The sequence below is a fragment of the Oncorhynchus masou genome, chromosome 18 (genome assembly GCF_036934945.1).
Source record: "Oncorhynchus masou masou isolate Uvic2021 chromosome 18, UVic_Omas_1.1, whole genome shotgun sequence".
NCBI lineage: Eukaryota > Metazoa > Chordata > Actinopteri > Salmoniformes > Salmonidae > Oncorhynchus > Oncorhynchus masou.
In genome coordinates this window covers 79,675,115-79,696,714 of record NC_088229.1, presented here as the reverse complement: position 1 = coordinate 79,696,714, position 21,600 = coordinate 79,675,115, and the positions used below count along the sequence as shown (strand labels likewise).

At 46.5% G+C, this 21,600-nt stretch overlaps 1 protein-coding gene across 2 annotated transcripts in view; it reads left to right on the top strand.

Annotated features, from left to right (window-relative positions):
- The window catches only part of LOC135505296 (signal-induced proliferation-associated 1-like protein 2), a 492,209-nt gene that overhangs the window by 130,331 nt on the left and 340,278 nt on the right, over positions 1-21,600 (top strand). For both annotated transcript variants that reach the window (XM_064924540.1, XM_064924538.1), the window contains one exon: positions 7,141-7,274. In XM_064924540.1, the coding sequence (XP_064780612.1) occupies positions 7,141-7,274 (134 nt within the window). The remainder of the gene's footprint in view (positions 1-7,140; positions 7,275-21,600) is intronic.

Here is a 21,600-nt window from a genome sequence, read left to right as displayed (position 1 = left end):
CCCGGGAGGAAGAGCAGCTCCGTCTTGCCGAGGTTCAGCTTGAGGTGGTGATCCGTCATCCACACTGATATGTCTGCCAGACATGCAGAGATGCGATTCGCCACCTGGTCATCAGAAGGGGGAAAGGAGAAGATTAATTGTGTGTCGTCTGCATAGCAATGATAGGAGAGACCATGTGAGGTTATGACAGAGCCAAGTGACTTGGTGTATAGCGAGAATAGGAGAGGGCCTAGAACAGAGCCCTGGGGGACACCAGTGGTGAGAGCGCGTGTCGAGGAGACAGATTCTCGCCACGCCACCTGGTAGGAGCGACCTGTCAGGTAGGACGCAATCCAAGCGTGGGCCGCACCGGAGATGCCCAACTCGGAGAGGGTGGAGAGGAGGATCTGATGGTTCACAGTGTCGAAGGCAGCCGATAGGTCTAGAAGGATGAGAGCAGAGGAGAGAGAGTTAGCTTTGGCAGTGCGGAGCACCTCCGTGATACAGAGAAGAGCAGTCTCAGTTGAATGACTAGTCTTGAAACCTGACTGATTTGGATCAAGAAGGTCATTCTGAGAGAGATAGCGGGAGAGCTGGCCAAGGACAGCACGTTCAAGAGTTTTGGAGAGAAAAGAAAGAAGGGATACTGGTCAGTAGTTGTTGACATCGGAGGGATCGAGTGTAGGTTTTTTCAGAAGGGGTGCAACTCTCGCTCTCTTGAAGACGGAAGGGACGTAGCCAGCGGTCAGGGATGAGTTGATGAGCGAGGTGAGGTAAAGGAGAAGGTCTCCGGAAATGGTCTGGAGAAGAGAGGAGGGGATAGGGTCAAGCGGGCAGGTTGTTGGGCGGCCGGCCGTCACAAGAAGCGAGATTTCATCTGGAGAGAGAGGGGAGAAAGAGGTCAGAGCACAGGGTAGGGCAGTGTGAGCAGAACCAGCGGTGTCGTTTGACTTAGCAAACGAGGATCGGATGTCGTCGACCTTCTTTTCAAAATGGTTGACGAAGTCATCTGCAGAGAGGGAGGAGGGGGGGGGAGGGGGAGGAGGATTCATGAGGGAGGAGAAGGTGGCAAAGAGCTTCCTAGGGTTAGAGGCAGATGCTTGGAATTTAGAGTGGAAGAAAGTGGCTTTAGCAGCAGAGACAGAGGAGGAAAATGTATATATATATATAAAATATATCCCATTTAGCAGACGCTTTTGTCCAAAGCGACTTACAAGTCGGCTGGGGCCACTACTTTTACATATGGGTGGCCCCAGCGGGAATCGAACCCACGACGCTTGGCGTTGCAAGCGCCATGCTCTACCGACTGAGCCACACACAATGTAGAGAGGAGGGAGTGAAAGGATGCCAGGTCCGCAGGGAGGCGAGTTTTCCCTCATTTCCGCTCGGCTGCCCGGAGCACTGTTCTGTGAGCTCGCAATGAGTCGTCGAGCCACGGAGCGGGAGGGGAGGACCGAGCCGGCCTGGAGGATAGGGGACATAGAGAGTCAAAGGATGCAGAAAGGGAAGAGAGGAGGGTTGAGGAGGCAGACTCGGGAGATAGGTTGGAGAAGGTATGAGCAGAGGGAAGAGATGATAGGATGGAAGAGGAGAGAGTAGCGGGGGAGAGAGAGCGAAGGTTGGGACGGCGCGATACCATCCGAGTAGGGGCAGTGTGGGAAGTGTTGGATGAGAGCGAGAGGGAAAAGGATACAAGGTAGTGGTCGGAGACTTGGAGGGGAGTTGCAATGAGGTTAGTGGAAAAACAGCATCTAGTAAAGATGAGGTCGAGCGTATTGCCTGCCTTGTGAGTAGGGGGGGAAGGTGAGAGGGTGAGGTCAAAAGAGGAGAGGAGTGGAAAGAAGGAGGCAGAGAGGAATGAGTCAAAGGTAGACGTGGGGAGGTTAAAGTCGCCCAGGACTGTGAGAGGTGAGCCGTCCTCAGGAAAGGAGCTTATCAAGGCATCAAGCTCATTGATGAACTCTCCGAGGGAACCTGGAGGGCGATAAATGATAAGGATGTTAAGCTTGAAAGGGCTGGTAACTGTGACAGCATGGAATTCAAAGGAGGCGATAGACAGATGGGTAAGGGGAGAAAGAGAGAATGACCACTTGGGAGAGATGAGGATCCCGGTGCCACCACCCCGCTGACCAGAAGCTCTCGGGGTGTGCGAGAACACGTGGGCGGACGAAGAGAGAGCAGTAGGAGTAGCAGTGTGGTCTGTGGTGATCCATGTTTCCGTCAGTGCCAAGAAGTTGAGGGACTGGAGGGAGGCATAGGCTGAGATGAACTCTGCCTTGTTGGCCGCAGATCGGCAGTTCCAGAGGCTACCGGAGACCTGGAACTCCACGTGGGTCGTGCGCGCTGGGACCACCAGATTAGGGTGGCCGCGGCCACGCGGTGTGGAGCGTTTGTATGGTCTGTGCAGAGAGGAGAGAACAGGGATAGATAGACACATAGTTGACAGGCTACAGAAGAGGCTACGCTAATGCAAAGGAGATTGGAATGACAAGTAGACTACACTTATCGAATGTTCAGAACGTTAAGCTTACGTAGCAAGAATCTTATTGACTAAAATGATTGAAATGATACAGTACTGCTGGAGTAGGCTAGCTGGCAGTGGCTACGTTGTTGACACTACACTAATCAAGTCGTTCCGTCGAGTGTAATAGTTTCTGCAGTGCTGCTATTCGCGGGCTAGCTGGCTAGCTAGCAGTGTTGATTACGTAACGTTACGTTAAAAGAACGACAATAGCTGGCTAGCTAACCTAGAAAATCGCTCCAGACTACACAATTGTCTTAGATACAAAGACGGCTATGTAGCTAGCTAGCTACGATCAAACAAATCAAACCGTTGTACTGTAATGAAGTGAAATGAAAATGTGATACTACCTGTGGAGCGAGGCGGAATGTTGACCGGGTTGTTGAAGTTCAATTCGGAAGACGTTGGCTAGCTGTTGGCTAGCTAGTTAGCAGTGACTCCTGCGGACCGAAGTGTAGATGCGACCGCTCGCTCCAACCCGGAACCGGAAGATGTTGCTCCCATCCAGTGTTTTGTCCTACTTGAATGTGTTTTTTTCTGTAAGAATCTAAAGATGGTAGTTTTATAGTGTATGAACAAAGAATAGAGCACATGGTGAAAGGCTCCACTCTTGAGGCTTTGGTCGCCTTTCCTTCCAGTTCTCTGCTGCCAATGACTGGAACGAACTGCAAAAATCACTGAAGCTGGAGACACATCTCCCTCACTAGCTTTAAGCACCAGCTGTCAGAGCAGCTCATAGATCACTGCATCTGTACATAGCTCATCTGTAAACAGCCCATCTATCATCCCCATACTGTATTTATTTATTTATTTCTCTCTACTTGCACATTCATCTTCTGTACATCCTACCATTCCAGTGTTTAATTGCTATATTGTAATTACTTCGCCACCATGGCCTATTTATTGCCTTAACTCCCTTATCTTACCTCATTTGCACTCACTGTATACATACTTTTTTTCTACTGTATTATTGACTGTATGTTTTGTTTACTCCATGTGTAACTCTGTGTTGTTGTCTGTTCACACTGCTGTGCTTTATCTTGGCCAGGTCGCGGTTGTAGATGAGAACTTGTTCTCAACTAACCTACCTGGTTAAATAAAGTTGAAATAAAAATAAAAATATATAGCCATTACTGTTTAACCCAGTGAACTATTAGCATTTAGACCAGATAGCCATTACCAATTATCCCAGCTAACCATTACCAATTATCCCAGCTAACCATTAGCGTTTATCCCAGATAACAATTAGCATTTAGCCCAGATAGCCATTAGCGTTTAGCCCATATAACCATTAGCGTTTAGCCCACATAACCATTAGCGTTTAGACCAAATAACCATTAGCGTTTAACCCACATAACCATTAGCGTTTAGCCCACATAACCATTAGCGTTTAGACCAGATAAACATTTATTTTTTAGATATTTTTTTAAATATTAAACTCTCCCCCACCCCCCTTTTCAGAGGACAAAGATATTTTTTTCAAATCTTTTCTGCTACATATTTATACATTTTACAAATACATTTTACATTTACATTTTGCATACATGGTACTTTTATATATTTTTATATATAATTGGGCAGTGAAACATTAGCATTTAGCCAAGCTTCCATTACCATCTATACACAATGGAAAGGAATAATTCATTTGATAGTCAATGAAAGGCTGCACATTTTAAAACGATAGTTTTAATAAATAATGCCAACATTAAATGGGGTTCTCTTTTTGGGTTATGGCGGTGGTTTGTGTTACAATCTCTCTCTCTCTGTGTGTGTGTGTGTGTTCCTACATTATCATGACCAGAATGTCCTGATAACTCTATTTTTTATTTTAACTAGGCAGTTAAGAACAAATTCTTATTTTCAATGATGGCCTAGGGTTAGGGTTAGGGTTCGGGAAAATAGGATTTTGAATGAGAATACATTTTGACACCCAAAGAAGTCCTGAAAAGTCACACACGAGTGTGTGTATGAGCATAACCCTGTGTGTGTGTGTGTGTGTATGAGCATAACCCTGTGTGTGTGTGAACATTAGCATTAGCATAACCCTGTGTGTGTGTGTGTGTGTGTGTGTGTATGAGCATAACCATGTGTGTGTGTGAACATTAGCATTAGCATAACCCTGTGTGTGTGTGTATGAGCATAACCCTGTGTGTGTGTGAACATTAGCATTAGCATAACCCTGTGTGTGTGTATGAGCATAACCCTGTGTGTGTGTGAACATTAGCATTAGCATAACCCTGTGTGTGTGTGTGTATGAGCATAGCCCTGTGTGTGTGAACATTAGCATTAGCATAACCCTGTGTGTGTGTGTATGAGCATAACCCTGTGTGTGTGTGAACATTAGCATTAGCATAACCCTGTGTGTGTGTGTATGAGCATAACCCTGTGTGTGTGTGAACATTAGCATAACCCTGTGTGTGTGTGAACATTAGCATAACCCTGTGTGTGTGAACATTAGCATTAGCATAACCCTGTGTGTGTGTGAACATTAGCATTAGCATAACCCTGTGTGTGTGTGTGTGTATGAGCATAACCCTGTGTGTGTGTGTATGAGCATAACCCTGTGTGTGTGTGAACATTAGCATTAGCATAACCCTGTGTGTGTGTGTGTATGAGCATAACCCTGTGTGTGTGTGTGAACATTAGCATTAGCATAACCCTGTGTGTGTGTGTATGAGCATAACCCTGTGTGTGTGTGAACATTAGCATTAGCATAACCCTGTGTGTGTGTATGAGCATAACCCTGTGTGTGTGTGAACATTAGCATTAGCATAACCCTGTGTGTGTGTGTGTATGAGCATAACCCTGTGTGTGTGTGAACATTAGCATTAGCATAACCCTGTGTGTGTGTGTGTGTGTGTGTGTGTATGAGCATAACCCTGTGTGTGTGTGTGAACATTAGCATTAGCATAACCCTGTGTGTGTGTGTATGAGCATAACCCTGTGTGTGTGTGAACATTAGCATTAGCATAACCCTGTGTGTGTGTGTGTGTGTGTATGAGCATAACCCTGTGTGTGTGAACATTAGCATTAGCATAACCCTGTGTGTGTGTGTATGAGCATAACCCTGTGTGTGTGTGAACATTAGCATTAGCATAACCCTGTGTGTGTGTGTATGAGCATAACCCTGTGTGTGTGTGAACATTAGCATAACCCTGTGTGTGTGTGAACATTAGCATAACCCTGTGTGTGTGTGAACATTAGCATTAGCATAACCCTGTGTGTGTGTGAACATTAGCATTAGCATAACCCTGTGTGTGTGTGTGTATGAGCATAACCCTTTGTGTGTGTGTATGAGCATAACCCTGTGTGTGTGTGAACATTAGCATTAGCATAACCCTGTGTGTGTGTGTATGAGCATAACCCTGTGTGTGTGTGAACATTAGCATTAGCATAACCCTGTGTGTGTGTATGAGCATAACCCTGTGTGTGTGTGAACATTAGCATTAGCATAACCCTGTGTGTGTGTGTGTATGAGCATAACCCTGTGTGTGTGTGAACATTAGCATTAGCATAACCCTGTGTGTGTGTGTGTGTGTGTATGAGCATAACCCTGTGTGTGTGTGAACATTAGCATTAGCATAACCCTGTGTGTGTGTGTATGAGCATAACCCTGTGTGTGTGTGAACATTAGCATTAGCATAACCCTGTGTGTGTGTGTGTGTGTGTGTGTATGAGCATAACCCTGTGTGTGTGAACATTAGCATTAGCATAACCCTGTGTGTGTGTGTATGAGCATAACCCTGTGTGAGTGTGAACATTAGCATTAGCATAACCCTGTGTGTGTGTGTATGAGCATAACCCTGTGTGTGTGTGAACATTAGCATAACCCTGTGTGTGTGTGAACATTAGCATAACCCTGTGTGTGTGTGAACATTAGCATTAGCATAACCCTGTGTGTGTGTGAACATTAGCATTAGCATAACCCTGTGTGTGTGTGTGTATGAGCATAACCCTTTGTGTGTGTGTATGAGCATAACCCTGTGTGTGTGTGAACATTAGCATTAGCATAACCCTGTGTGTGTGTGTATGAGCATAACCATGTGTGTGTGTGAACATTAGCATTAGCATAACCCTGTGTGTGTGTATGAGCATAACCCTGTGTGTGTGTGAACATTAGCATTAGCATAACCCTGTGTGTGTGTATGAGCATAACCCTGTGTGTGTGTGAACATTAGCATTAGCATAACCCTGTGTGTGTGTGTGTATGAGCATAACCCTGTGTGTGTGTGAACATTAGCATTAGCATAACCCTGTGTGTGTGTGTGTATGAGCATAACCCTGTGTGTGTGAACATTACAATTAGCATAACCCTGTGTGTGTGTGTGTGTGTGTGTGTGTGTGTGTGTGTGTGTGTGTGTGTGTGTGTGTGTGTGTGTGTGTGTGTGTGTGTGTGTGTGTGTGTGTGTGTGTGTGTGTGTGTGTGTGTGTGTGTGTGTGTGAACACTAGCATTAGCATAACCCTGTGTGTGTGAACATTAGCATAACCCTGTGTGTGTGTGTGTCTGTGAACATTATCATAACCCTGTATGTATGAGCATTAGCATAAGCATGTGTGTGTGTGGCGCTATTTGTCTGGGCATGTAAAAAGTCAGTTTGTCTGATTGTTCATGTCTGCCCTCTCTTCTCCTGTCCTGCAGAACACCAGAACTACTTTGGAGTGGACGAGAACCTGGGTCCAGTAGCAGTCAGCATCAGGAGAGAGAAGCTGGATGAAGGGAAGGAGAAGGAATGGATGCAGTATAACTACCGGGTCACCTTCAGGACCAGTCAGGTAAAAAACTAAACAGGGGATTGGAGGAAGGGAGGGAGGGAGGGAGGAAGAGTTGAGAGAGAGAGATATTTCTATTGAATGGTTGTACCATCACAGCAGCAAAATTTGTGACATGTTGCCACAAGAAATGGGCAACCAATGAAGAACAAACACAATTGTAAATACAACCCATATTTACATTTATTTATTTTCCCTTTTTTATTTGAACTATTTGTGACCGACCGCCTCAATTCGATCTTATGTAGCAACATTTTAAATTGTGTTTTCGACATTGGATAGATGTAGAGACTCAGAGCTAGAAAATTGTATATACTCTACAGTTGAGGAACAATGGAAAGTAATTCTGCTTTGACAGTTTATAAACCCATAACCCCACTTTTGTGAAAATGGTCCTTGAATGTTTTGGTACACCTACTAGAGAGCTCTTCTTTGTCGACACCCATTCAACATCGTTCACACCCTCTTAACCTTTAGCCCCACCCATCTCTTTAAGGATTCACATGTGAGGCCATGTGGTAGACATTCACTATATCAAATAAACACACGCAATATCAAATAAACACACGCTATATCAAATAAACACACGCTATATCAAATAAACACACGCTATATCAAATAAACACACGCTATATCAAATAAACACACGCAATATCAAATAAACACACGCTATATCAAATAAACACACGCTATATCAAATGAACACACGCTATATCAAATAAACACACGCTATATCAAATAAACACACTATATCAAATGAACACACGCTATATCAAATAAACACACGCTATATCAAATAAACACACTATATCATTTAAACACACACTATATCAAATAAACACACACTATATCAAATGAACACACGCTATATCAAATAAACACACGCTATATCAAATAAACACACGCTATATCAAATAAACACACTATATCAAATAAACACACGCTATATCAAATAAACACACGCTATATCAAATAAAAACACGCTATATCAAATAAACACACTATATCAAATAAACACACGCTATATCATTTAAACACACACTATATCACATGAGGCAAATGGGCAACCAGTGAAGAACAAATACAATTGTAAATACAACCCATATTTACATTTATTTATTTTCCCTTTTTTATTTGAACTATTTGTGACCGACCGCCTCGATTCGGTCTTATGTAGCAACATTTTAAATTGTGTTTTTGACATTGGATAGAAGTAGAGACTCAGAGCTAGAAAATTGTATATACTCTACAGTTGAGGAACAATGGAAAGTAATTCTGCTTTGACAGTTTATAAACCCATAACCCCACTTTTGTGAAAATGGTCCTTGAATGTTTTGGTACACCTACTAGAGAGCTCTTCTTTGTCGACACCCATTCAACATCGTTCACACCCTCTTAACTTTTAGCCCCACCCATCTCTTTAAGGATTCACATGTGAGGCCATGTGGTAGACATTCACTATATCAAATAAACACACGCTATATCAAATAAACACACGCAATATCAAATAAACACACGCTATATCAAATAAACACACGCTATATCAAATAAACACACGCTATATCAAATAAACACACGCAATATCAAATAAACACACGCTATATCAAATAAACACACGCTATATCAAATAAACACACGCTATATCAAATAAACACATGCTATATCAAATAAACACACTATATCAAATGAACACACGCTATATCAAATAAACACACTATATCAAATAAACACACGCTATATCATTTAAACACACACTATATCAAATAAACACACACTATATCAAATGAACACACGCTATATCAAATAAACACACGCTATATCAAATAAACACACTATATCAAATAAACACACGCTATATCAAATAAACACACGCTATATCAAATAAAAACACGCTATATCAAATAAACACACTATATCAAATAAACACACGCTATATCATTTAAACACACACTATATCACATGAGGCAAATGGGCAACCAGTGAAGAACAAACACAATTGTAAATACAACCCATATTTACATTTATTTATTTTCCCTTTTTTATTTGAACTATTTGTGACCGACCGCCTCGATTCGGTCTTATGTAGCAACATTTTAAATTGTGTTTTTGACATTGGATAGAAGTAGAGACTCAGAGCTAGAAAATTGTATATACTCTACAGTTGAGGAACAATGGAAAGTAATTCTGCTTTGACAGTTTATAAACCCATAATCCCACTTTTGTGAAAATGGTCCTTGAATGTTTTGGTACACCTACTAGAGAGCTCTTCTTTGTCGACACCCATTCAACATCGTTCACACCCTCTTAACCTTTAGCCCCACCCATCTCTTTAAGGATTCACATGTGAGGCCATGTGGTAGACATTCACTATATCAAATAAACACACGCTATATCAAATAAACACACGCAATATCAAATAAACACACGCTATATCAAATAAACACACGCTATATCAAATAAACACACGCTATATCAAATAAACACACGCTATATCAAATAAACACACGCAATATCAAATAAACACACGCTATATCAAATAAACACACTATATCATTTAAACACACACCATATCAAATAAACACACACTATATCAAATGAACACACGCTATATCAAATGAACACACGCTATATCAAATAAACACACTATATCAAATAAACACACGCTATATCATTTAAACACACACTATATCAAATGAACACACGCTATATCAAATAAACACACGCTATATCAAATAAACACACGCTATATCAAATAAACACACTGTATCATTTAAACACACGCTATATCAAATAAACACAGTATATCAAATAAACACACGCTATATCATTTAAACACACACTATATCAAATGAACACACGCTATATCAAATAAACACACGCTATATCAAATAAACACACTATATCATTTAAACACACACCATATCAAATAACCAAACACTATATCAAATGAACACACGCTATATCAAATAAACACACGCTATATCAAATAAACACAAGCTATATCTACGTTTATTTGTCACATGCACAGGATACAGAAGGTGTGTAAATGGTATAGTGATAGTACTGGCATAGTAGCAATATCAAAAACAGAAAGTGTCCAGATAAAAATATTGAATAAATATTAAATGATACCCAGACACATTGATGGAAGTGAAGGAAATGCTATAACCACCTCTCACCCACAGCTAAGTGGATGTGTTACTACTGTCTAGACTTTTTATACCTCCTGGGCCGTATACAGTGTACCTCACTGAGTTCCCTGAATTCCTATTGGACCTTGTAGTCATGGCAGATAATATTTTAGTTTTTGGTGACTTTAATATTCGCATGGAAAAGTCCACAGACCCACTCCAAAAGGCTTTCGGCGTCATCATCGACTCAGTGAGTTTTGTTCAACATGTCTCTGGACCTACTCACTGTCACAGTCATACTCTGGACCTAGTTTTGTCCCATGGAATAAATGTTGTGGATCTTTAATGCTTTTCCTCATAATCCTGGACTTTCGGACCACCATTTTATTATGTTTGCAATTGCAACAAATAATCTGCTCAGACCCCAACCAAGGATCATCAAAAGTCGTGCTATAAATTCTCAGACAACCCAAAGATTCCTTGATGCCCTTCCAGACTCCCTCCACCTATCCAAGAACGTCAGAGGAGAAAAATCAATTAACCACCTAACCGAGGAACTCAATTTAACCTTGTACCCTAAATGCAGTTGCACCCCTAAAAACTAAACACATTTGTCATAAGAAACTAGCTCCCTGGTATAAAGAAAATACCCGAACCCTGAAGCAAGCTTCCAGAAAATACCCGAGCCCTGAAGCAAGCTTCCAGAAAATACCCGAGCTCTGAAGCAAGCTTCCAGAAAATACCCGAACTCTGAAGCAAGCTTCCAGAAAATACCCGAGCCCTGAAGCAAGCTTCCAGAAAATACCCGAGCTCTGAAGCAAGCTTCCAGAAAATACCCGAGCTCTGAAGCAAGCTTCCAGAAAATACCCGAGCCCTGAAGCAAGCTTCCAGAAAATACCCGAGCTCTGAAGCAAGCTTCCAGAAAATACCCGAGCTCTGAAGCAAGCTTCCAGAAAATACCCGAGCTCTGAAGCAAGCTTCCAGAAAATACCCGAGCTCTGAAGCAAGCTTCCAAGAAAATACCCGAGCTCTGAAGCAAGCTTCCAGAAAATACCCGAGCTCTGAAGCAAGCTTCCAGAAAATACCCGAACCCTGAAGCAAGCTTCCAGAAAATACCCGAGCCCTGAAGCAAGCTTCCAGAAAATACCCGAGCCCTGAAGCAAGCTTCCAGAAAATACCCAAGCTCTGAAGCAAGCTTCCAGAAAATACCCGAGCTCTGAAGCAAGCTTCCAGAAAATACCCGAGCCCTGAAGAAAGCTTCCAGAAAATACCCGAGCCCTGAAGCAAGCTTCCAGAAAATACCCGAGCCCTGAAGCAAGCTTCCAGAAAATACTCGAGCTCTGAAGCAAGCTTCCAGAAAATACCCGAGCCCTGAAGCAAGCTTCCAGAAAATACCCGAGCCCTGAAGCAAGCTTCCAGAAAATACCCGAGCTCTGAAGCAAGCTTCCAGAAAATACCCGAGCCCTGAAGCAAGCTTCCAGAAAATACCCGAGCCCTGAAGCAAGCTTCCAGAAAATACCCGAGCCCTGAAGCAAGCTTCCAGAAAATACCCGAGCTCTGAAGCAAGCTTCCAGAAAATACCCGAGCCCTGAAGCAAGCTTCCAGAAAATACCCGAGCCCTGAAGCAAGCTTCCAGAAAATACCCGAGCCCTGAAGCAAGCTTCCAGAAAATACCCGTACCCTGAAGCAAGCTTCCAGAAAATACCCGAGCTCTGAAGCAAGCTTCCAGAAAATACCCGAGCTCTGAAGCAAGCTTCCAGAAAATACCCGAGCCCTGAAGCAAGCTTCCAGAAAATACCTGTACCCTGAAGCAAGCTTCCAGAAAATACTCGAGCTCTGAAGCAAGCTTCCAGAAAATACCCAAGCTCTGAAGCAAGCTTCCAGAAAATACCCGAGCCCTGAAGCAAGTTTCCAGAAAATACCCGAGCCCTGAAGCAAGCTTCCAGAAAATACCCGAGCCCTGAAGCAAGCTTCCAGAAAATACCCGAGCTCTGAAGCAAGCTTCCAGAAAATACCCGAGCTCTGAAGCAAGCTTCCAGAAAATACCCGAGCTCTGAAGCAAGCTTCCAGAAAATACCCGAGCTCTGAAGCAAGCTTCCAGAAAATACCGAGCCCTGAAGCAAGCTTCCAGAAAATACCCGAGCTCTGATGCAAGCTTCCAGAAAATACCCGAGCCCTGAAGCAAGCTTCCAGAAAATACTCGAGCTCTGAAGCAAGCTTCCAGAAAATACCGAGCCCTGAAGCAAGCTTCCAGAAAATACCCGAGCCCTGAAGCAAGCTTCCAGAAAATACCCGAGCTCTGAAGCAAGCTTCCAGAAAATACCCGAGCCCTGAAGCAAGCTTCCAGAAAATACCCGAGCCCTGAAGCAAGCTTACAGAAAATACCCGAGCCCTGAAGCAAGCTTCCAGAAAATAACCGAGCTCTGAAGCAAGCTTCCAGAAAATACCCGAGCCCTGAAGCAAGCTTCCAGAAAATACCCGAGCCCTGAAGCAAGCTTCCAGAAAATACCCGAGCCCTGAAGCAAGCTTCCAGAAAATACCTGTACCCTGAAGCAAGCTTCCAGAAAATACTCGAGCTCTGAAGCAAGCTTCCAGAAAATACCCAAGCTCTGAAGCAAGCTTCCAGAAAATACCCGAGCCCTGAAGCAAGTTTCCAGAAAATACCCGAGCGCTGAAGCAAGCTTCCAGAAAATACCCGAGCTCTGAAGCAAGCTTCCAGAAAATACCCGAGCTCTGAAGCAAGCTTCCAGAAAATACCCGAGCTCTGAAGCAAGCTTCCAGAAAATACCCGAGCTCTGAAGCAAGCTTCCAGAAAATACCCGAGCCCTGAAGCAAGCTTCCAGAAAATACCCGTGCTCTGATGCAAGCTTCCAGAAAATACCCGAGCCCTGAAGCAAGCTTCCAGAAAATACTCGAGCTCTGAAGCAAGCTTCCAGAAAATACCCGAGCCCTGAAGCAAGCTTCCAGAAAATACCCAAGCCCTGAAGCAAGCTTCCAGAAAATACCCGAGCTCTGAAGCAAGCTTCCAGAAAATACCCGAGCTCTGAAGCAAGCTTCCAGAAAATACCCGAGCCCTGAAGCAAGCTTCCAGAAAATACCCGAGCTCTGAAGCAAGCTTCCAGAAAATACCCGAGCCCTGAAGCAAGCTTCCAGAAAATACCCGAGCCCTGAAGCAAGCTTCCAGAAAATACCCGAGCCCTGAAGCAAGCTTCCAGAAAATACCTGTACCCTGAAGCAAGCTTCCAGAAAATACTCGAGCTCTGAAGCAAGCTTCCAGAAAATACCCAAGCTCTGAAGCAAGCTTCCAGAAAATACCCGAGCCCTGAAGCAAGTTTCCAGAAAATACCCGAGCCCTGAAGCAAGCTTCCAGAAAATACCCGAGCTCTGAAGCAAGCTTCCAGAAAATACCCGAGCTCTGAAGCAAGCTTCCAGAAAATACCCGAGCTCTGAAGCAAGCTTCCAGAAAATACCCGAGCTCTGAAGCAAGCTTCCAGAAAATACCCGAGCCCTGAAGCAAGCTTCCAGAAAATACCCGAGCTCTGATGCAAGCTTCCAGAAAATACCCGAGCCCTGAAGCAAGCTTCCAGAAAATACTCGAGCTCTGAAGCAAGCTTCCAGAAAATACCCGAGCCCTGAAGCAAGCTTCCAGAAAATACCCGAGCCCTGAAGCAAGCTTCCAGAAAATACCCGAGCTCTGAAGCAAGCTTCCAGAAAATACCCGAGCCCTGAAGCAAGCTTCCAGAAAATACCCGAGCCCTGAAGCAAGCTTCCAGAAAATACCCGAGCCCTGAAGCAAGCTTCCAGAAAATACCCGAGCTCTGAAGCAAGCTTCCAGAAAATACCCGAGCCCTGAAGCAAGCTTCCAGAAAATACCCGAGCCCTGAAGCAAGCTTCCAGAAAATACCCGAGCCCTGAAGCAAGCTTCCAGAAAATACCCGTACCCTGAAGCAAGCTTCCAGAAAATACCCGAGCTCTGAAGCAAGCTTCCAGAAAATACCCGAGCTCTGAAGCAAGCTTCCAGAAAATACCCGAGCTCTGAAGCAAGCTTCCAGAAAATACCCGAGCCCTGAAGCAAGCTTCCAGAAAATACCCGAGCTCTGATGCAAGCTTCCAGAAAATACCCGAGCCCTGAAGCAAGCTTCCAGAAAATACTCGAGCTCTGAAGCAAGCTTCCAGAAAATACCCGAGCCCTGAAGCAAGCTTCCAGAAAATACCCGAGCCCTGAAGCAAGCTTCCAGAAAATACCCGAGCTCTGAAGCAAGCTTCCAGAAAATACCCGAGCTCTGAAGCAAGCTTCCAGAAAATACCCGAGCCCTGAAGCAAGCTTCCAGAAAATACCCGAGCTCTGAAGCAAGCTTCCAGAAAATACCCGAGCCCTGAAGCAAGCTTCCAGAAAATACCCGAGCCCTGAAGCAAGCTTCCAGAAAATACCCGAGCCCTGAAGCAAGCTTCCAGAAAATACCCGAGCTCTGAAGCAAGCTTCCAGAAAATACCCGAGCCCTGAAGCAAGCTTCCAGAAAATACCCGAGCTCTGAAACAAGCTTCCAGAAAATACCCGAGCCCTGAAGCAAGCTTCCGGAAAATACCCGAGCCCTGAAGCAAGCTTCTAGAAAATACCCTTGCTCTGAAGCAAGCTTCCAGAAAATACCCGAGCCCTGAAGCAATCTTCCAGAAAATACCCGAGCCCTGAAGCAATCTTCCAGAAAATACCCGAGCCCTGAAGCAAGCTTCCAGAAAATACCCGAGCCCTGAAGCAAGCTTCCAGAAAATACCCGAGCCCTGAAGCAAGCTTCTAGAAAATACCCTTGCTCTGAAGCAAGCTTCCAGAAAATACCCGAGCCCTGAAGCAATCTTCCAGAAAATACCCGAGCCCTGAAGCAATCTTCCAGAAAATACCCGAGCCCTGAAGCAAGCTTCCAGAAAATACCCGAGCCCCGAAGCAAGCTTCCAGAAAATACCCGAGCCCTGAAGCAAGCTTCCAGAAAATACACAACTGGAGGTCTTCGGACTAGCTTGGAAAGACAGTACCGTGTTGTATCGAAGAGCCCTTACTGCTGCTCGATCATCCTATTTTTACAAATTAATTGAGGAAAATAAGAACAATCCAAAATGTATTTTTGATACTTTTGCAAAGCTAACTAAAAAGCAGCATTCCCCAAGAGAGGATGGCTTTCACTTCAGCAGTGATGAATCCATTATCTTCTTAGGTGAAAAGATCATGATCATTAGAAAGCAAATTACGGACGCCTCTTTAAATCTGTGTATTCCTCCAAAGCTCAGTTGTCCTGAGTCTGAACAACTCTGCCAGGACCTAGGATCAATGGAGACACTCAAGTGTTTTAGTACTATATCTCTTAACACAATGAGGAAAATAATCATGGCCTCTAAACCTTCAAGCTGCATACTGGACCCTTTTCCAACTAAACTACTGAAAGAGCTGCTTCCTGTGCTTGGACCTCCTATGTTGAACATAATAAACGGCTCTCTATCCACCGGATGTTTACCAAACTCACTAAAAGTGGCAGTAATAAAGCCTCTCTTGAAAAGGCCAAACCTTGACCCAGAAAAATATAAAAAACTATCGGCCTATATGGAATCTTCCATTCCTCTCAAAATGTTTTGAAAAAGCTGTTGCGCAGCAACTTACTGCATTCCTAAAGACAAAGTATCCAAATCGGGGAGGCAGGTAGTTAGTAGTTAGAGCATTGGACGAGTAACTGAAAGGTTGCAGGATCGGAGCTGACAAGGGAAAAATCTGTCATTCTGCTCCTGAACAAGGCAGTTAACCCACTGTTCCCCGTTAGGTATTGAAAATATGAATTTGTTCTTGACTGACTTGCCTAGGTAAGTAAAGGTAAAATAAAAATGCTTCCGTCTGGTTTTAGACCCTATCATAGCACTGAGACTGCACTTGTGAAGGTGGTAAGTGACCTTTTAATGTCGTCAGACCGAGGCTCTGCATCTGTCCTCGTGCTCCTAGACCTTAGTGCTGCTTTTGATACCATCGATCACCACATTCTTTTGGAGAGATTGGAAACCCAAATTGGTCTACACGGACAAGTTCTGGCCTGGTTTAGATATTATCTGTCGGAAAGATATCAGTTTGCTAGCAAGCTGACAGTATGCTTTAACTTAAAAATAAAAATGACTGTCTGACAACATGAGAAACTTATATTTGGAAAATGTTGCATGGATGAACAGTTCACAGCAGACTGGAACCAATTAACTCCGTTTTGTTTGTAGCTACAAATCAAATAAAAAAATCAAATGAAATTTATTTGTCACATACACATGGTTAGCAGATGTTAATGCGAGTGTAGCGAAATGCTTGTGCTTCTAGTTCCGACAATGCAGTAATAACCAACAAGTAATCTAACTAACAATTCCAAAACTACTGTCTTATACACAGTGTAAAAGGATAAAGAATATGTACATTAAGATATATGAATGAGTGATGGTACAGAGCAGCATAGGCAAGATACAGTAGATGGTATCGAGTACAGTATATACATATGAGATGAGTATGTAAACAAAGTGGCATAGTTAAAGTGGCTAGTGATACATGTATTACATAAGGATGCAGTAGATGATATAGAATACAGTATATACGTATACATATGAGATGAATAATGTAGGGTATGTAAACATTATATTAGGTAGCATTGTTTAAAGTGGCTAGTGATATATTTTACATCATTTCCCATCAATTCCCATTATTAAAGTGGCTGGAGGTGAGTCAGTGTGTTGGCAGCAGCCACTCAATGTTAGTGGTTGCTGTTTAACAGTCTGATGGCCTTGAGATAGAAGCTGTTTTTCAGTCTCTCGGTCCCAGCTTTGATGCACCTGTACTGACCTCCCTTTCTGGATGATAGCGGGGTGAACAGGCAGTGGCTCGGGTGGTTGTTGTCCTTGATGATCTTTATGGCCTTCCTGTAACATCGGGTGGTGTAGGTGTCCTGGAGGGCAGGTAGTTTGCCCCCGGTGATGCGTTGTGCAGACCTCACTACCCTCTGGAGAGCCTTACGGTTGTGGGCGGAGCAGTTGCCGTACCAGGCAGTGATACAGCCCGCCAGGATGCTCTCGATTGTGCATCTGTAGAAGTTTGTGAGTGCTTTTGGTGACAAGCCAAATTTCCTCAGCCTCCTGAGGTTGAAGAGGCGCTGCTGCGCCTTTTTCACGATGCTGTCTGTGTGAGTGGACCAATTCAGTTTGTCTGTGATGTGTATGCCGAGGAACTTAAAACTTACTACCCTCTCCACTACTGTTCCATCGATGTGGATAGGGGGGTGTTCCCTCTGCTGTTTCCTGGAGTCCACAATCATCTCCTTAGTTTTGTTGACGTTGAGTTCGAGGTTATTTTCCTGACACCACACTCCGAGGGCCCTCACCTCCTCCCTGTAGGCCGTCTCGTCGTTGTTGGTAATCAAGCCTACCACTGTTGTGTCGTCCGCAAACTTGATGATTGAGTTGGAGGTGTGCGTGGCCACGCAGTCGTGGGTGAACAGGGAGTACAGGAGAGGGCTCAGAACGCACCCTTGTGGGGCCCCAGTGTTGAGGATCAGCGGGGTGGAGATGTTGTTGCCTACCCTCACCCCCTTGGGGGCGGCCCGTCAGGAAGTCCAGTACCCAGTTGCACAGGGCGGGGTCGAGACCCAGGGACTCGAGCTTGATGACGAGCTTGGAGGGTACTTGTTTAGCCAGCGTTGTGTCAAGTCACTCCGGTTCACACTGACCGTGGCCTGAGTAGAAAGTAGCCCATCACTTTTTCCTACTGATCTTACACCTGCTACATTCAGGACATCAATGTTGCTGAGAAAAGTATCTTTCATAAACAGTCAGTCAGTTAGTTAGTCAGTAAACCAGTCACCCAGTCAGTCAGCCAGTCAGTCAGTCAGCTAGTCAGTCAGCCAGCTGGTCAGCCAGTCAGTCAGCCAGTTGGTCAGCCAGTTGGTCAGTTAGCCAGCTGGTCAGCCAGTCAGCCAGTCAGTCAGTCAGTCAGTCAGCCTGTCAGCCAGTTGGTCAGTCAGCCAGCCAGTCAGTCAGCCAGTCAGCCAGTTGGTCAGCCAGTTGGTCAGCCAGTTGGTCAGCCAGTCAGTCAGTCAGTCAGCCAGTTGGTCAGTCAGCCAGCCAGTCAGTCAGCCAGCCAGTTGGTTAGCCGGTCGACCAGCCAGTCAGTCAGCCAGCCAGCCAGTCGGTTAGCCAGTCAGCCAGTTAGTCAGTCAGTTGGACAGTCATTCAGTCAGCCAGTCATCCAGCCATTCAGCCAGTCAGTCATCCAGTCAGTCAGCCAGTCAGCTAATTAGTTAGTCATCCAGCCAGTCAGCCAGTCAGCCAGTCAGTGAGCCTGTCAGCCAGTTAGTTAGTCAGCCAGCCAGCCAGCCAGCCAGCCAGCCAGCCAGTCAGTCAGTCAGCCAGTCAGTCAGTCAGTCAGTCAGTCAGTCAGTCAGTCAGCCAGTCAGTAAGCCAGTCGGCCAGTTGGGCAGTCAGCCGGCCAGTCAGCCAGCCAGTCAGTCAGCCAGTCAGCCAGCCAGCCAGCAGGCCAGCCAGTCAGCCAGTCACACACACAGACAGACTCAGCTGTCAGTGAATGACTCTAGGGGGTCTGCTCTCTGAATAATGAAGGTGAAACAGATGCAGGAGAAGGTTGTATCGGGGGGGGGGGGGGTGTCACTGATATTAAATGTCAGTCCTGGTTTGAAGCGTAACCTTTTCTCCATATTTCAACTAAATGGGTCACGCCAGCCCTCTCCTCTCGGTCACAGAGACAAGGTTAAATCCCCTGTTCAGTCACTGATGGCAATGGTGTATCTGCACTGCAGTGAACACTCTCCCTCTCTCTCTCTCTCTCTCTCTCTCAAACACACACACATACACACTACCCTACTACACATTACCCTACTACACCTCACTCTGAAAATATTTTTTACAATAATGAAGTGAAAGAAAACGTCAATTCAAATAACATTGTCTGACTTCCAGATTCACTCACAGCGGGACATTGACTGGCAGTGGTGGAAGGATGGAGAGGGTGGAGGGATGGAGAGACTGGAGGGGTAGAGGGATGGAGAGGCTGGAGGGGTGGAGGGATGGAGAGGCTGGAGGGGTGGAGGGATGGAGAGGCTGGAGAGGCTGGAGGGGTGGAGAGACTGGAGGGGTGGAGAGATTGGAGGGGTGGAGGGATGGAGAGGCTGGAGGGGTGGAGGGATGGAGAGACTGGAGGGGTGGAGGGGTGGAGAGGGTGGAGGGATGGAGAGGGTGGAGGGATGGAGAGGCTGGAGGGGTGGAGGGATGGAGAGGCTGGAGGGGTGGAGGGATGGAGGGATGGAGAGGCTGGAGGGGTGGAGGGATGGAGAGGCTGGAGGGGTGGAGGGATGGAGGGATGGAGAGGCTGGAGGGGTGGAGGGATGGAGAGGCTGGAGGGGTGGAGGGATGGAGAGACTGGAGGGGTGGAGGGGTGGAGAGGGTGGAGGGATGGAGAGGGTGGAGGGATGGAGAGGCTGGAGGGGTGGAGGGATGGAGAGGCTGGAGGGGTGGAGGGATGGAGGGATGGAGAGGCTGGAGGGGTGGAGGGATGGAGAGGCTGGAGGGGTGGAGGGATGGAGAGACTGGAGGGGTGGAGGGGTGGAGAGGGTGGAGGGATGGAGAGGGTGGAGGGATGGAGAGTCAGTAACCCCACCTCTTCAAGGAATACCTAGGATAGGATAAAGCAATCCTTCTCACCCCCCCCCCCCTTAAATGATTTAGATGCACTATTGTAAAGTGGCTGTTCCACTGATGTCAGAAGGTGAATTCACCAATTTGTAAGTCGCTCTGGATAAGAGCGTCTGCTAAATGACTTAAATGTAAATGTAATGTAAATGATGAGAGGCTGGAGGGGTGGAGAGGCTGGAGGGGTGGAGAGGCTGGAGGGGTGGAGAGGCTGGAGGGGTGGAGAGACTGGAGGGGTGGAGGGATGGAGAGGCAGGAAGGGTGGAGGGATGGAGAGGCTGGAAGGGTGGAGGGATGGAGAGGCAGGAGGGGTGGAGGGATGGAGAGACTGGAGGGGTGGAGGAATGGAGAGACTGGAGGGGTGAAGGGATGGAGAGGCTGGAGGGATGGAGAGGCTGGAGGGGTGGAGGGATGGAGAGGCTGGAGGGGTGGAGAGACTGGAGGGGTGGAGGGATGGAGAGGCTGGAGGGGTGGAGGGATGGAGAGGCTGGAGGGTGGAGGGATGGAGAGGCTGGAGGGGTGGAGGGATGGAGAGGCTGGAGGGGTGGAGGGATGGAGAGGCTGGAGGGGTGGAGAGACTGGAGGGGTGGAGGGATGGAGAGGCTGGAGGGGTGGAGAGACTGGATGGGTGGAGAAACTGGAGGGGTGGAGGGATGTAGAGGCTGGAGGGGTAGAGGGATGGAGAGGCTGGAGGGGTAGAGGGATGGAGAGGCTGGAGGGGTGGAGAGACTGGAGGGGTGGAGGGATGGAGAGGCTGGAGGGGTGGAGGGATGGAGAGGCTGGAGGGGTGGAGGGATGGAGAGGCTGGAGGGGTGGAGAGACTGGATGGGTGGAGAGACTGGAGGGGTAGAGGGATGGAGAGGCTGGAGGGGTGGAGGGATGGGGAGACTGGAGGGGTAGAGGGATGGAGTGGCCTCAGGGATGGAGAGGCTGGAGGGGTAGAGGGATGGAGAGGCTGGAGAGGGTAGAGGGATGGAGTGGCCTCAGGGATGGAGAGACTGGAGGGGTGGAGGGGTGGAGAGGCTGGAGGGGTAGAGGGATGGAGAGGCTGGAGGGGTGGAGGGATGGAGAGGCTGGAGGGGTGGAGAGACTGGAGGGGTGGAGAGACTGGAGGGGTGGAGGGATGGAGAGGCTGGAGGGATGGAGAGGCTGGAGGGGTGGAGAGACTGGAGGGGTAGAGGGATGGAGAGGCTGGAGGGGTGGAGGGATGGAGAGGCTGGAGGGGTGGAGAGACTGGAGGGATGGAGAGGCTGGAGGGGTGGAGGGATAGAGAGGCTGGAGGGGTGGAGGGATGGAGATGCTGGAGGGGTGGAGAGACTGGTGGGGTGGAGGGATGGAGAGTCTGGAGGGGTGGAGGGATGGAGAGGCTGGAGGGGTGGAGGGATGGAGAGGCTGGAGGGGTGGAGAGGGTGGAGGTTTGGAGAGTCTGGAGGGGTGGAGGGATGGAGAGGCTGGAGGGGTGGAGGGATGGGGAGACTGGAGGTGTAGAG